This window comes from Aquarana catesbeiana, linkage group LG07, assembly GCF_042186555.1.
Source record: "Aquarana catesbeiana isolate 2022-GZ linkage group LG07, ASM4218655v1, whole genome shotgun sequence".
Lineage (NCBI taxonomy): Eukaryota > Metazoa > Chordata > Amphibia > Anura > Ranidae > Aquarana > Aquarana catesbeiana.
This window is the reverse complement of record NC_133330.1, coordinates 85,764,835-85,780,338: the sequence shown is the minus strand read 5'-3', so window position 1 is coordinate 85,780,338 and position 15,504 is coordinate 85,764,835. Positions and strand designations below refer to the sequence as shown.

Genomic DNA, 15,504 nt, shown 5'->3' with positions numbered 1-15,504 from the left:
CTTTTCTTTTTTTTCATACTTTATAGATCTTGTTAAAAAAAAAGATATCTGCAGTAACAAATGGCAATCAGTCTGACTTCTTTGTCTTCCTCTTAAAGGGCAATTTCACCTTTACAAAAAAGAATAAATGCACATTTTTTTATGCACTTATTTTTTTTTTGCTAGAAACCGGTAAAGCAATTGTTCATGATGAGCAGATCGTGGCTGCACGGTCCTACAGACTATCTTTGTAGCTGTCTGTGCCTCCTATATGGGCAGGCAGTTACACTCTGACAGGAAGACTCAATGAACTACTAGGACGCTCAACCACGCCCTGGTAGTTAATTGAAAACCGCAGGACGACAGCCACAAAGGCTGTCGGTACTTGTAGTTTTTCACATTCACAAAACACTGCATAAATGACGTGGCCGGATGGGCATAGCCCCGTATGGCCGCATTTTATTTAGATTGTGACAGTGAGCGGGGGGAGAAGATCCCTGCTCACTGTCAATACGGGGAAGCCAGTGCATCTGTTACATGTTACACTCCTAAATATGTGTGGAACATGTTACAAAAGGTGAACTTATCCTTAAAAAAGTCATTGAATAATAATGTATGGTTGGAGCTGCTTCCTTTTGGGGAGAGGGGGAGTAATCCTTTGCAAACTGATCTTTTATCTAATGGTGGCATGTGCCTTAAAGTAACTCTGTCATTTTAAAAATAGGCTGTTATCAGGTATACAGTGCAAAAACTGATAGGACTAATAGTGTCAAAGCTTGCCAGCTTCCTTCCAACCCTCATGATTCCTGCTGGCCTATCACTAATTGCACATTAGTGGAAAAAAACGTATTATTTACTTGGTTTGGTTCTTTATTCTGCAGGTGAAGCCAGAGTTATCCATCATTACTGTCTATCAAAAAGAAAAATATACTGGGGTGCCCAGCTTCGTAACTTATGAAGTTGGTATATCTGATGTGCAGGTTTTAAACCAGGGCTCTCTAACTACCTCAATAACTATTTCCAGTTACATGTCTGATCAAACCATCAACATACCGATTAGACTGATGTCGGCTACAGGCCCACTTAATGGTATGTGAGCACTATACTGTTGTTCCTTACAATGTTATGGTCTTATTTCTGCAGTTTGAGTTTGTTCATAAATGTAAGAATTGAAGCATTGTAACACTCTTCACCACTTGTAGTGATCTAAATTGTTATTCTGGGTCTCTCTCTCCATTTTGCAGACAGCAACGCAACTTCTTAATACTTGTATTTTTAGTCTTCATGTCTAAAAAAAAATTTCACTGTTGCCATTTAAATGTTAGAGGATTTTCCAGGTATGGCTATTTTTTACATAGTTACATTGGTCCAGCTTTGACCTGAAAGCTGGAAACCACTGAAGTAAGCACCGCTAGTCCAGTGATCTCCACTTACCTCTGGGATCCGTGCCAAACAGCTGGCCTTCTGCTTTCTTAATACAGGAGGTTGGCTGCTCAGCACAGGCGTCTTTCAGAGAATGCTTTGCATTTCCTCAACAAATTCAAAGCATTCTCTGATTGGATGAGTTGGAAAAGTGAGGTGGTAACATGGTACGCTCCACCTTGTTCAGTCAGAGTGCTTTGTATTCATCTAGAAAATGCAAAACTATTTCTGAATGGCACCTGTGCCGAGCAGCCCACCTGTGTTCAGAAAGCAGCAGGCCAGCTGTGTAGTTTTTTTTTTTTTTTTTTTTTTTTATGTTATTGAGATTGTTAATCTGTTTTATTCTTCATACCCTCAAAACTTACAAGGTCCAAAAACAAATTTACAAGTCAATAAATGACCTTGCGGGGTCTCACAGTTCATACAGAATAGAAAACACTGGTTCACAAACATTAGCAAAATATGCAAATAGTAGGGTTACACACTCCCTAACTCAAAGTGAGCCTATATTGAGGGAGGGAATCTTTAAAGCGGAGTTCGACCCAAAAGTGTAACTTCCGCTCATTTGTCTCCTCTCCCCCTCCGGTGCCACAATTGGCACCGTTCGGCAGGGAGCGGGGACAGGGTACCGGTCTTTGACAGGTATCCTGTTCCCACTTCCGGAAGTCTGCGCCGCGGCCCATGACGTCACCACGGGGCTCCCTCCTCCTCCCCCTACTGCCGGGCCAGTAGGAGAGAGGAACGGGCCCTCACGCATGCGCAGTAGGGTTCCCGGCATGAAGCTGTAAGGCTACATTGCTGGGTTTCCTTACCCACAATGGCGGTGGCAGCACCCGTCAGCTGATGGAAACATAGCTGCGGTGCTGTCATCTCTGGACTCCAGGACAGGTAAGTGTCCTATTATTAAAAGCCAGCAGCTGCAGAATGTGTAGCTGCTGGCTTTTAATTTTTTTTCTGGGTGAACCTCCGCTTTAACGAGTTTTAACCATTATGGTATAGTCGGCAATGACGACCCTTTCCTTGAGAGTAAGATCAGATTTTTTTGCATAAAAGTACCAAATGCGTAATAACCGTTTGGCATATTTAGACAGAAGTTATACTTTCAGTAGTTTTGGAGAGTGAAGGATAAATATGTAATTTCACTCAAAGACCCTTTTTACGTTTTATATGTAGATCGTTTACACTTTATCCTATTGATCACGTCAATGAATATTGTTTACATTACCACCACTGCTAGCTGTTTGTTTTTGTTCTCTCCAGTGCCTTATACCATGGGCCAGGGCTTCTTCTATCACTTCCTGAACTCTTACCAGATGATTTTCTTCACTTTGTTCACATTGTTAGCAGGGGCTGCTATTGCCATACTAGGTAATTTATATTAATTATTCTTACTTAATATACATGTCTGTGTAATATTTCATTATTGCAAAACTATTCTGTTTTGCTCTTTCAGTGTTTTCACCAAAAGAGAAGATTGATCACCCAGCCTTCATGTCCGCATCACCACCTCGGTCTTTAGGCAGTAGTAAGTATTTAAAGTGGCTAAGCCATGTGGCTTTTATTTCAAAATTAAGATGCATAAAGGTTTAATTCAAAGAACTGTTTTGTGCTGTTTAGCTGCTATTGATGCGCCTTTCATGGCTTCTATCTCTAATGGCTCAATTTTCAAAAATGCCTAACGCTCTTTATTTAGCCTGCTCTGTGAGTCTTGTTTTACCTCTAGCAGGACTTATTTTAAACTTTCTGACCAGTTGGGCTAGAAGTCCACAATGGCTGATCAAATTCTACCAATCGATCACAACTATCTGACTGGTAGATCACAACCCTGCCATGCCACTATCTCCTGACCCCTCCCACCCACCCTTAGATCAGAATGGCAAACACCTGAACCACAGGAACAAAAGAGCTGGTGTTAGCAAGCAGTACATGGCAAGGCCCAGCCAAGTGTATCTGTGTTAAAAAGAAAAAAGATGCAGCGCTCAAGATAAAAGTCCTTAGACCCTTCGGTCCTCAGATATAAATAGTAGCCGAACACTTCATGGGATATATTTGAAGAGTGAGAGAGGGAAGATGACCACCACCCAAACACATTGCCTCTTGCCCTCCTCTTTGACCCTTATTAAAGGAGTCAAATGAGCAGATAGGTGGAATAAACACTCCAGTTCACGATCGTCCACAATCGATCAGGCACGGCAAATAAAACAGGATGGACACAGGTTTCCCAGTCTCCATGCTCCGTTCCTAATGGTCACACCATTAGATTCACAAAATATCATCCCATAAAATATAAAGGAAGAATCCTCATGGTGTAGTAGTTCTAATGGAGAAAATATATATATATTAGCAAAAATACAGATTTTTACTTGTAAACAAAAAAGTGTCAGAGGGCCTGGTCTTAAAGTGGAGCTACACCCAAAAGGGGACGCTGCGATTGTCTGACCCTCCCCCCCTTCCGCTGCCACATTTGGCACCTTTTGGGGGCAGAGTGGAAGCGGGTACCTGGTTTTGACAGGTACCCGCTCCCACTTCTGCCTCAGTTTGCCTCGCCCTCCTCCATTCCCCCTGAAGCCGGCCCATTGAGAAAGCGAAGCATAATTTGCGCATGCACAGTAGGAAACCGGCTCTGAAGCTCTAAGACTTCACTGCTGGTTTCCCTTAGCCAGGTTGGAGGTGGCAGACCCAGCAGCTACAGTATTTGTAGCTGCTGACTTTTAATTTTTTGGGAGGGGGGTGGTGGAACGCCTCTTTAAAATGGATAATGACCCTCTATGTGGCTAGGCTGTGAAAAAGTCTCACACATGTGGTATTGCCATACTCAGGAGTAGCAGAATGTATTTTGGGGTGTAGTTGCAAGTATGCGTATGCTGTGTGTGACAATTAACTTGTTAATATAAATATAAAAGGGTTGCTGGTTCAAATCCCAACCACGACACTACCTGCCTGGAGTTTGCATGTTCTCCCTGTACCTGCGTGGGGTTCCTCCGGGTACTCCGGTTTCCTCCCACACTCCAAAGACATGCTGGTAGGTTTATTGGCTTCTGTCTAAATTGGCCCTAATATATGAATGTGAGTTAGGGGCCTTAGATTGTAAGCTCCTTGAGGGTAGGGACCGATGTGAATGTAGAATGTATATGTAAAGTGCTGCGTAAATTGACGGCGCTATATACCGTATTTATCGGCGTATAACACGCACCCCAATTTAGGAGGGAATTTTAAGGAAAAAAAACTTTTAGGAGGAAAGTTGAAGGGAAAAAAACTTACATTTAAATGCCCATCATTGCAGCCTTCTCAGTGCAGCCTTGCCCCAGTGCAGCCTTGTCAGTGCAGCCTTCCCCAGTGCAGCCTTCCCCAGTGCAGCCTTGTCAGTGCAGCCTTCCCCAGTGCAGCCTTCCCCAGTGCAGCCTTCCCCAGTGCAGCCTTCCCCAGTGCAGCCTTGTCAGTGCAGCCTTGTCAGTGCAGCCTTGTCAGTGCAGCCTTGTCAGTGCAGCCTTGTCAGTGCAGCCTTGTCAGTGCAGCCTTGTCAGTGCAGCCTTGTCAGTGCAGCCTTGTCAGTGCAGCCTTGTCAGTGCAGCCTTGTCAGTGCAGCCTTGCCCAGTGCAGCCTTCGATCCCCTGTCTTCAAAATCGCCGACCGCGATTTGAAAATGGAGCCGCCGGCACCGAAATACACAGAGCCGGTCCTCGGCTCTTTCCGGCGGCTCTCGTTCACTTTCGGCTCCACTCGTAGTCCCGAGCGGAGCTATCCGAACCTAGCCGAGTACGTTCGGATAGCTCCGCTCGGGACTACGATTGGAGCCGAAAGTGAACGAGAGCCGCCGGAAAGAGCCGAGGACCGGCTCTGTGTATTTCGGCGCCGGCGGCGCCATTTTCAAATCGCGGTCGGCGATTTTGACAGCTCGGGATCGCATGGTATCAGCGTATAACACGTACCTGCGACTTTCCCCTGATTTTAAGGGGAAAAAAGTGCGTGTTATACGCCGATAAATACGGTAAGTACCTTGAATAATAGTATGACATTTGTGTGGGAAAAAAACACATTTTATTTAATCTCTTAATTTTCCAAAGAATTGTGGAAAAAATTATAGCTTCGGGAAACTCGCCATGCCTCTTACTAAATACCTTGGACTGTCTACTTCCAAAAAGGCCAGGGGAGTATTTGTACTGTCCTGGCATGTTAGGGCCTCAAGAAATGAGATAGGCCAGCAGTACATCAGGTGTAATGAATTTTCAATGATGGGTACCATAGTTTGTAGACACTATACATTTCACACAGACCAAATATACACAGATTATACACAGATAGCAGTATAAATTTTAATCAAAATGTATGAAGAAAAATTACTGATTTGCAAAATTTTATAACAATTTTTTTTTTTAAATTTCAGGAATTTTTCTTTTATAGCACAAAAAATATAACACTCGGTGACTTAAATGCCACCAAACAAAAGCTCCATTTGTCTAAAAAAAATATGAAAACTTTCATATGGGTACACTGTTGCATGACTGCGTAATTGTCGTTCAACGTTTGACAGCTGAAAATTGGCCTGAGCAGGAAGTGGATGAAAGTGTTCGGTATTGAGGTGGTTAAGGTAGTTTCTGCCTTTTGCCTCAACCAAGACATTGTTCTCCCATCCCTCTGTCAGCCTCCGGTTCCTCAAAAGAAAATTTAATTGTCTGGATGTGGTTCGGATTGTGTTAATCTATCTCTCAGCCACTGCTTCTACTAGTGGGTCTCCCTGCTACACAAGAAGCAGGTCATCTATATAGCACCCACACCACAGGATATTGTGTATAAATGGGGATTGTGTTTAATGAAAATTACTTTCTCCTCCCATGTGCTCATGTATAGGTTTGCCAGTGAGGGCAAAAATTTTGCCCCCATTGACGCCCCACAAAGTTGAAGAAAGTACATCAAATGTAGAAATAGTTATGTTATAAGAGTTATAATTAAATGTTCTATAATTAAATGTTCTTTTACCAATAATATAGCTAAATGATAAGGTATCGATGAGTTTAAGGACTATAGGTTTATAGTAACCCAGGTTAGACTAGTGTTCTATGGCAGATCCCTTAACTGCGAAAGGACACTTTTGGTGTCTCGAAGACCCCTTTCACACTGGGGCTGCTCGTCTTAGCGGTGCTTTACCGCTGTTTAAGCAGAGCTGCTTTTCGGCTGCTAGCGCAGTGCTTTTAACCCCACAAAAGATGTTAAAAACTCCAGTGTTGAGGTGCTTTCAAAACGCTTTACAGGTGCTTCGGAATCGCTGCCCATTCATTGCAATGTGCAGTGGCCTTTGGGGAGCGATATGTACAGCGCTCCCAAACCGCCCCAAATATGCTGCTTGCGGGACTTTTTGTAACATCTTACATATAGTAATCAACCTATTCACTTAATGGCGCCACAAGGCAGCCAATACCAGCAACTGTAGGTTTACCTCTTGGTTGTTCTCTGGATTTGTGTACCTTTAGTGGAATACCTGTGTGATAGGACAATAAATGCACAAGTACCATTTCTCACTAATAATCCCCTCACTACGCTACACTACGCTTGTCTCCTCTGTGCCTGATTCACACCACTGCGTCGCGGTGATGTGTGGGCAGTGTGCACTGAAAAAAGTACTGCATTGTTGTATACCTGGAAAACTTTTGATACGGTCTTGTGGCCTTGTCTACAATATGCCTTGAACTGCTCAGTTTTCGGGCCCCATTTCGATCTCTTCCTTATACTCTAGCCCCCAGACATATTTGAAATATTTTTTGTTTTGTTTTTTCTAGGGGAACGGGGTAGGTCTACCAACTCTTGTCTTTACTCTTTTTGCTTTAGTCATCAAACCCCTTAACACAAAAGATTCACTCCCATTGAGAGATTTTGAGTCGTCATTATAAACTGTTCTTGTTTGCTGATATCTTTTTATTTGTTTCAGCACCCCCTATTACATCCCCTAACCTACTTCGAGTCCTGCACCACTTTTTGCTTTTCTCAGACCTTGAGGTTAACAAAGTCCCATGCAATCGACCTTTTTCTTCAAGACTTCATCTTTCTCGTTTCAATGGATACTCCACTACTTACCTTACCTAGGCATTAATCTGACTAAAACCTATGACACTCTTTGTCAGGCAAACTACCCACCCATTCTTCGTAAACAAACCTCTCCCCTGACCCAATGGGCACCCTTGCTAAGCTCTTGGCTAGTCAGATTGACCGCAGTGTAGATTACTTTAACAACTCTCAGTTGTAGGTTTTTTTTTTTTTCTTTTTTTTTTCTTTTTTTGCTCTTCACAGGTGCATACTGCACTATGTCTGTCTGGGGATCCCTCAAGCACCGGTTGCCGAAGGCTGCTCTATTCCTGCAGAGACTGAGTAGTTGCCTTGGTCTCCCTCAACTACTAACTTATTACCATGCATCACAGCTAGCCCAAGTTACACAGTTTCACACCACCTGGGAAGTTCCACTGTGGATAGGTCTCAAAGTGGTCGACAGAAATTCTTTCTGTAGATAATGTTTTTTATGACTTAATCCCCCAGAACTCTCCTCCCCGGCCGTTGCTATCTTTCATTCTCCACCCATTCTACCCAGCAGTAGAATCCCCAAATTCCTTTGCCTTCTGGTCTACATTAAACCTTACTCGGCTATACTGGCTACCTGGCCCTAACGGAATTTTACCTTTTATAACTCTCCAATGGAACCACAAACTTCCCCATTCTGAGATATGTAGATATCTCCAAGTCAAACACTTTTACGTAAACAGATATCAGGGCTACAACCAAATTCTGCTCTCAAAATGTGGCAGCTTTGAAAACTGATATCTTGATGGAAGATATTTGGTCAAGGCACGGATCACGTTTGGCCCAACCTACTTGCCAGCCTGTTACAGGGGATGTGGGGAGAAGGAAACCCATCTCCGCATTTGGTGGACCTGCCCACCCATTACAAACCTTTTGATCTGAAGCATTATCACTGCTGCCAAACACTCACTAACAAAGGCCTACAAAACCGCCAATTTACACCTCACCAAAACCTAGCATAGGGTCACGCAGCCCATGATCCATGGAAAGATGGAAGCCAACCCTACAAGAAGCTATAGAGACCTTGGGTTGCTCATTTCCTCCTTGTTGGTTTTGATGAATTCCTGATTGAGCCTTGATTTTATACCATTTTTTTCCCCTGTTTCTCCTCCCATCATGATGCATACATGGTCATACTCCCGGGTTCCCCTCCAACTCTCCTACCCTTCCTTTACCCCTGCTCTACAAGTTATTCTGTTTGTGTGCTATACTTTGTTTTGTGCACAATTATTCATTCATCCTATATCGACATATCATATTCTTCTAATATCACATGTATTTATCATGCAACATGTACACAGGTCATCTGTGTTTTCTTAAAACATCTGAGAAATAGCATAGGCATCACTCATGATCATACATATATATAAAGAAAAAAAATATATACAGTAATTGAAGATCTTTCTTGGTTGTTGGAAGTGGACTTTAGATTAGATTTTACTGGGAGTCTGGAGAAAAGTTCAGCTGTACAAACAAACTTTCCTTATCGACACTCCTGGGTCAATACTATTATAGTCTGTTCATATATTTGGGGTTATTGAGTTTTGGGTGTCATGTACACCTTACAGCTCATCCATTGTCTGTAAGACAGCTTGAGTCAACATTGGTGTTGATGAAGGATCTAAATTCACAATGGGTTTATTCATCCACTTTTCTTCTTTAATTGAAAGCTTTGTAACTTGGTTTTGGACACATAAATTTAGTTCCTTGTCAGCTGGTTTTATGTAGTGTTTGTTTCTTTTGGAAGGGGAAGTGTTCTTTTGGAAGTTAACTCAGAACTTAACAGTTTAAATTAAATAATGATATTTTGCGGTATCTCTGTCATGACTTTCACTTTAACCACTTCAATACAGGGCACCCCCCTTCCTACCCAGGACAATTTTCAGCTTTCAGCGCTGTCACACTTTAAATGACAATTGCAATGCCATGCAACACTGTATCCAAACTAAATTTTTATCATTTTCTTCCCACAAATAGAGCTTCTTTTGGTGGTATTTGATCACTTGAATTTTCTATTTTTTGCTAAACAAACTAAAGACTGTCATTTTTGAAAAAAAAGTGTTTTTTCATTGTTATAAAATTTTGTTTTCTCCTTCACTGACGGGCACTGATAAGGAGGCACTGCTGAGGAGGCACTAATATGTACAAATAATGGGCACTGATGAGGGGGTACTGAGTCATTACTGGTGGGCACTGATTGTCACTTTGGTGGGCACTGATTGTCACTTTGGTGGGCACTGATTGTCACTTTGGTGGGCACCTCTGATGGGGGCTGTGCTGATAATCAATGCGCTGATTATTAGCGCACACAACCCCCCCCCATCAGTGAGAACCCAGAAAAGCAGATTACCGGCACTTCCTGGTTACCGCTGTGATCAGCTGCGATTGGTCACAGCTGATTACGTGGAAAAGCGCCAACGTCATAGGCTCGTTACCACGCTCAGAGATGCAGTTTGTCAGAGTGACACACCGCACCACCGATTTGCCATTCTGCGCACCCATGGGGGCGCGCACGAGCGGCTTATCCTGCTCCTAGACTTCATATGACGCCCAGTCAGGACAAAGGAGCTACATTGCGGACATCAATCCCCAATAGGGTGGGCAGGAAGTGGTAAACATGAGGTCGTTTATAAACAATCCAAGGATGGGAAGGGGTTAAAGTGAATGTATCGGCACTGCAATGATCCCGCCAGACTGCACCCCACACCAGCTGAGCGTTGTAACACAGCGGCTGGTGTGCATTAGCACTCAGGATGTTAAACCTTGCTGAACGCAAGAGGCATGGAGAGCCATATACTGTTGACTAAGATAAATTTGGAGGAAGTTTTTGGAATTGGGATTTTGGCCCTTGAAAACAAGTGAAAATTGCAAACTTTGCCTAGGTGTCTGTAACACTAAAGCACACCTGGCCCTTCCCCCTACCCGAACTCTTAAAAACTATTGCACTTTACTACAAAGTACACTTAACCCCTTCTTTTACCAAACCCTCCTGAACAAAAATGTCATATCCTATATGTATACGTATACCTGTGGCAGTTTTTCCGTATTGCTGCAGTTTTCAGTGGTTCTCACCTTCCTGCTGGCTGTGTCTCCAACAAGTATTCCAAAGTTGGCCTTACACTAGCAGATTTTCCAACAACCATTTTATTTGTACGAATATTCATGTGAAAATTCTCAATACATTTGATGACTTGACAAATACTGTTCAAGATATTTCTTTTGCTTTTGGAATTAATGTAATTTCCTGAATGCAAACCACAGTCACTGCTAGACCCCACTAATGATTAGAAAATCAAACAAATGTTGTAAAATTATAAATTTTTAACTAAATTCTACTAGTGTTTGGCCAGCTTTAGCATTTAATTGCTCCATCTTCTGACTTTCTCACCAAATAATTTGCAGAAAAAAATCAGAAAATCTGAATTCTGCTTAGAATAGCAAAATGTTGTTGAATTCTAGGATGGTCTGAGGTTTTGTGCAGCCTTTAGGGCAAACCAGTCAACAGCAGCATTGTTACAGTGGTAAGTCAAAACTTTTAAAATGTTTATCTTTATTTTAAGGTTTTGTATCACCACCAGCCTTGAATTATCCCACCCAAGGATCTCCTAGGAAGAACAATTCACAATCACGAATATTGTGGAGTCCAAACTATGCTTCTAATTGAGAACTCTGTGCTATACCAAAGACCTCAGCGATTTAAATTGTGTGCCTTGAGTCACAAATATGTCCCATGCCGGACAGCATGAGATCAATATTTTATGCAGTTTGCATTGCTTCATGTTTGATTGGTACTGTCTTTTATTTGAACTGTTTTGTTTTTGTCTAGCTTGATCTAGTGTCTTAGTTTTATTTCTTGAGAATGTATTTTATGTGATTTATCATCCTTCCACTGTTTTTTGTTTTTTTTTGTTTTTTTTCTTTCCAAAAGATTTGGGCATATTTAACAAAGCAGAACATATTCAAATAGCAGTAATGTGTATGAACTAATCAGAATCTTTTTACAGATTTTAAAATGCCATTCTGAACTCTGATTGGTTTCACTATGCACTTCCTCCCTTATATTTGATCTGCTTTATTAAATAAGCTAGCAAATGACCACTATGAGCAAGTTTCTCCTCAGGCCTGTCTTTGTTTTAGATTTTGTCTGAAATTTAGAATGATTTCTCTCTATGTTATGACTTTTGTTTAACTCAGGAATATTTTGCACTGACTAGCAACTGTAGCCTAATAATGTGAGTCTAACCAATCAGAAACAAGTAGCTGTGAATTCTGATCTGTGTTTGTTACATACCTTACCTGTTGATTTACAAGCCAGTCGTTCTAACTGCCACAAAATACTATTCTTCCTGGAAGATGCAGGAGAGAACACTCTGAATATTTCAGTACAGCAACATGTGATTAAAATGTGCTGCCATACACCATCCATATACAGGCGTACCTTGCTGTAGGTGATTTTCTTTCTTTGCTTTAAGAGGACCCGTCAGGAATAAAAATGTAAAATCAGATCAGCAATGGCAGTTCCCAAAGGATACCTATCCTGACAGAAATACATAGGCTGCCATTGCTGACTTTCTGAAAATGCTAGTTGCCTGGCTTTCTCCGGCTTGAGTTTTTTGGGTTTCTTTTAACCTGAAATAAGTATGCAGGCTTTGAAATCCAGGTCAGTGAATTGACAAGTATTGGAATTATGACCTTACAAGCTATTCTTTTAGTTACTGTTCTACTGTATTTATTTTAAACCTCTACTTATTTTTTGCTCGATTTTAGAAATCGTTTTATTTTTACATTGATTAGTTTGGTTGCTATACCAGTATACCATTTTTTTGGGGGGGGGATAACCACAGTTTAGGATGCTATTGAAGAAATGGCCTACCTTTCAGCAATGATTAAAGTAAAAAATTTGGAAAAAAGAGATCCTGTTTGTCATCTGCAAAAATCTACCCCCTCCCCCCTCATTTTTTCCCCTTACTGTCCCCCTTCAAAAGCTTTGATCCAAGAAGTAGGAAAGACAATTGAACATTTGATTTGAGAGTTGTAAAGTGAAATTCTTTGATCAATATCACACTCTCCTTCCCTCACCGTAAAAAGAAAATCTCTTGGAAAATAGTTTTTTATTAACGGATACCATTCTTACATAGTAGTCCACTGGAAGTGTGTTTTTAAAAAGGATGCACCCAAAGCCACTTGCATTCCACATTTTATTTCTTACCTCATATTACATTTAGTCTAGTTACATATTCTGACTAAAGCTGTGTTTCAGTCACCTCTGTTAATTAGCATAGGGGACAGAGTTTAGTGAAAGTTTTTTGCATGCCACCTACAGTTAGATATTTTAATTTATTCTAATAAAATGACTGTGACCATTGGGGTCTTATTCGCTATGGGCAATACCTCCTCTTTAATTTCTGCTGAGTTTAAGACACCAGCCTTTTGGGGCACCATGAACAAGCTCCCAGCTATATAGGCTGATGCTTTTGTTTCCTTGCATATAATTAGCGCTGCATGCTCTTCCTCAAAGTGTGAGTTGTGACTGGGCATTTTCACTCATTGCTTTCAGATTGCAACAGGCATAAAACAAAGTCATGTATTACATATCTGTGTGTTTTGGACCATTCCAATCAAGCTTGTTCTGTAAAGGTGGAAGAAAAGAAAACGGGGAAGTTCTACCCAGCAACCAGTTTCTGGCTGTAATTTTCTTAGCACCGGTTCTAAAATGAGTGCTGCTGTCTCTTTTCAATCATTTCTATAGAACACTCTTTACAAGAAAACTTTACTAATATTATATGTCATAAAATTATATTGAATTATAGGTGCTTAGGCACTTAAACTTAATTTCTGAGCACCCCAGAAGCCACCTAAACTGAAGGCATTTATTATGCAAATGGAAATCTCAAACTCTCAAAATGCAGAATACGGCTACTACCTGGTAGCTAGAGTAAGTGCTGAAGGTACCACAAGCCAGTTGAATGTAAACAGAACATTCCATTACAACATGTACTGTCCTATTTTATTCTTGTGTGATACTAGCCTATTGCGTAATTTATACACCTATAAAATACAACACGCCATCTTAAAACCAAGTGTATTAATGTAATCTGATCCAACACAGATGCAAAATGTTTGTTTTCTCACTTTGATTGTGGTAGAGCCATGTAAATAAGGCTCTTCTTGGGAGCCATACACACAAAATCACTGCTGTATAGCTTAGATACAGTCTAATTATGCAAAGTAAATTAGTGCTTCTAAAACTCTGACATTAAATATGAACAAAGCATATCCCTAGTGTGCACCTGTCTCAATCCAGATCACAAAGTGTAATTTCTTTCTGCTGCCTTATTCCTGTGCTATCTGCATGAGTCACCTTTGACAGGTTTTCCTGACACCAAGAGATAGAAGGGTGACATGGGAGGGAGCTCCAGCACACAGCCCGTGATCGACAGCCTAAGCTTTGTTTCTTTGTGACGGGGGGAGGGCTTCCCTTCCCTCCAATCAGCTCTCTCCCTACTGAGGCCTGCATATTGTAACTTTAGCTTCTTGCCCCCTGCTTTCTGAAAGCTCAGATAAGCTGTATAAATTCTGCACTTTGAACTGATGTAGAGAAGAGAGTGCTGTAAATAAATGCGTACAACTTATGCAGCAGGATTTGTTTCATCTCTGTATATTACCTGAAGCTAGTCACTTCACTGGGTAAATGTAAGGGGTTACAACCACATTTTAATATAGCTGATATAGAACCCATGATTATGAAATAGAGCTTTTGAGGGGGAATCAGCTAGGATAGCGAATAGGGCTTATGCTGAATCATAACAAAATTAATTTAAAAGTCCTTACTCTAAAGCTCTGCAAAGTTATAGTACTGTTGTCTTAAACGGGTTTGTGTCAGCACTGCCAATAGAAACCCAAAGAGGTTCAATCTTCATATTACATCTATTCCTTGCTTATATATCTGTGAAGACATATAGTGCTTAAATTGAAGGACCTAAATATAAAACCAGTGCACAAAGTTCACAGTACAAATGTCCATTATACCATGTACAGAAACTGCATCTGCATCCATCCATCCATACCAACATTCATATAATGAAATATTAACAAACTATATAGAGCCATAAATCTTTGTTCATGAGGAGCATCTACTTAGTTTTGTGTGTTTTATGTTACAATGGCCTGTCTGCACTATTTGAGGAAGGGGCTCTGTAAAACATGTACAGCTTTAATGAAGAGTCCCTGCACTATTTTTAAGAACATCTCAGATTCAGTTTTTTTGTGTAAAAACTGCTTCAATAATTTAGTGTACAGGTGTTGAAAATTTCATGACTCATTTATGTATGGCATCATATGAGAAGGAACCCTGGCAATGTCTAATTGGATGAATACAATGTGAAAAAAATGTGAATTTGTTTTCTGTCACTGTCAAAATTGCTGAAGTATGAAACTTTTTCTCAGGAGCCAAGAAACTCTTCTGTACTTTAAATACCTCAAGCTAAAAGGTGTGTGTGTATTAACGTTCTTGAAGAAGTTGAACAATGTTGAATGTACACATAAGATTTTTTTTTTTCTGTCATAAAGAAGTGAACTCTCATTCATTCATATTCTTTCTGCTGACTCGCTGTGAATGCCTTTTGTGCCTTATGTTTTTTGCTTGTCGGCTACATTGCAGATTTTCTTTGTACAATAAAGTTTCTTATGTTTCTTAATACTTGCTGCATTGTCATCTGTAAAACATTTGCATTAATTTGTACTTAACCACTTGCTTACTGGGCACTTAAACCCCCTCCTGCCAGACCAATTTTCAGCTTTCAGCGCTGACGCACTTTTAATGAGAATTGCGTGGTCATGCAACACTGTACCCAAATGAAATTTTTATCATTTTTTTCCCCACAAATAGAGCTTTCTTTTGGTTTTTATTTTTTGCTAAACAAACAAAAAAAGCTGGAAATTTTTGAAAAAAAAAATCATGTTTAATAGTTTGTTATAAAATTTTGCAAACAGGTAATTTTTCTCTTTCATTGATATGCGCTGATGAGGCGGCACTGG

At 40.8% G+C, this 15,504-nt stretch overlaps 1 protein-coding gene across 1 annotated transcript in view; it reads left to right on the top strand.

Moving 5' to 3' along the window:
* NUP210 (nucleoporin 210) overlaps positions 1-15,164 on the top strand; it is a 287,888-nt gene extending 272,724 nt beyond the window's left edge. Inside the window, exons 37-40 of the mRNA XM_073592410.1 lie at positions 861-1,068; positions 2,662-2,769; positions 2,855-2,926; positions 11,028-15,164. Of these exons, the coding sequence (XP_073448511.1) occupies positions 861-1,068; positions 2,662-2,769; positions 2,855-2,926; positions 11,028-11,131 (492 nt within the window). The 3' untranslated portion in view covers positions 11,132-15,164. The remainder of the gene's footprint in view (positions 1-860; positions 1,069-2,661; positions 2,770-2,854; positions 2,927-11,027) is intronic.
* Positions 15,165-15,504: the final 340 nt, after the last annotated feature.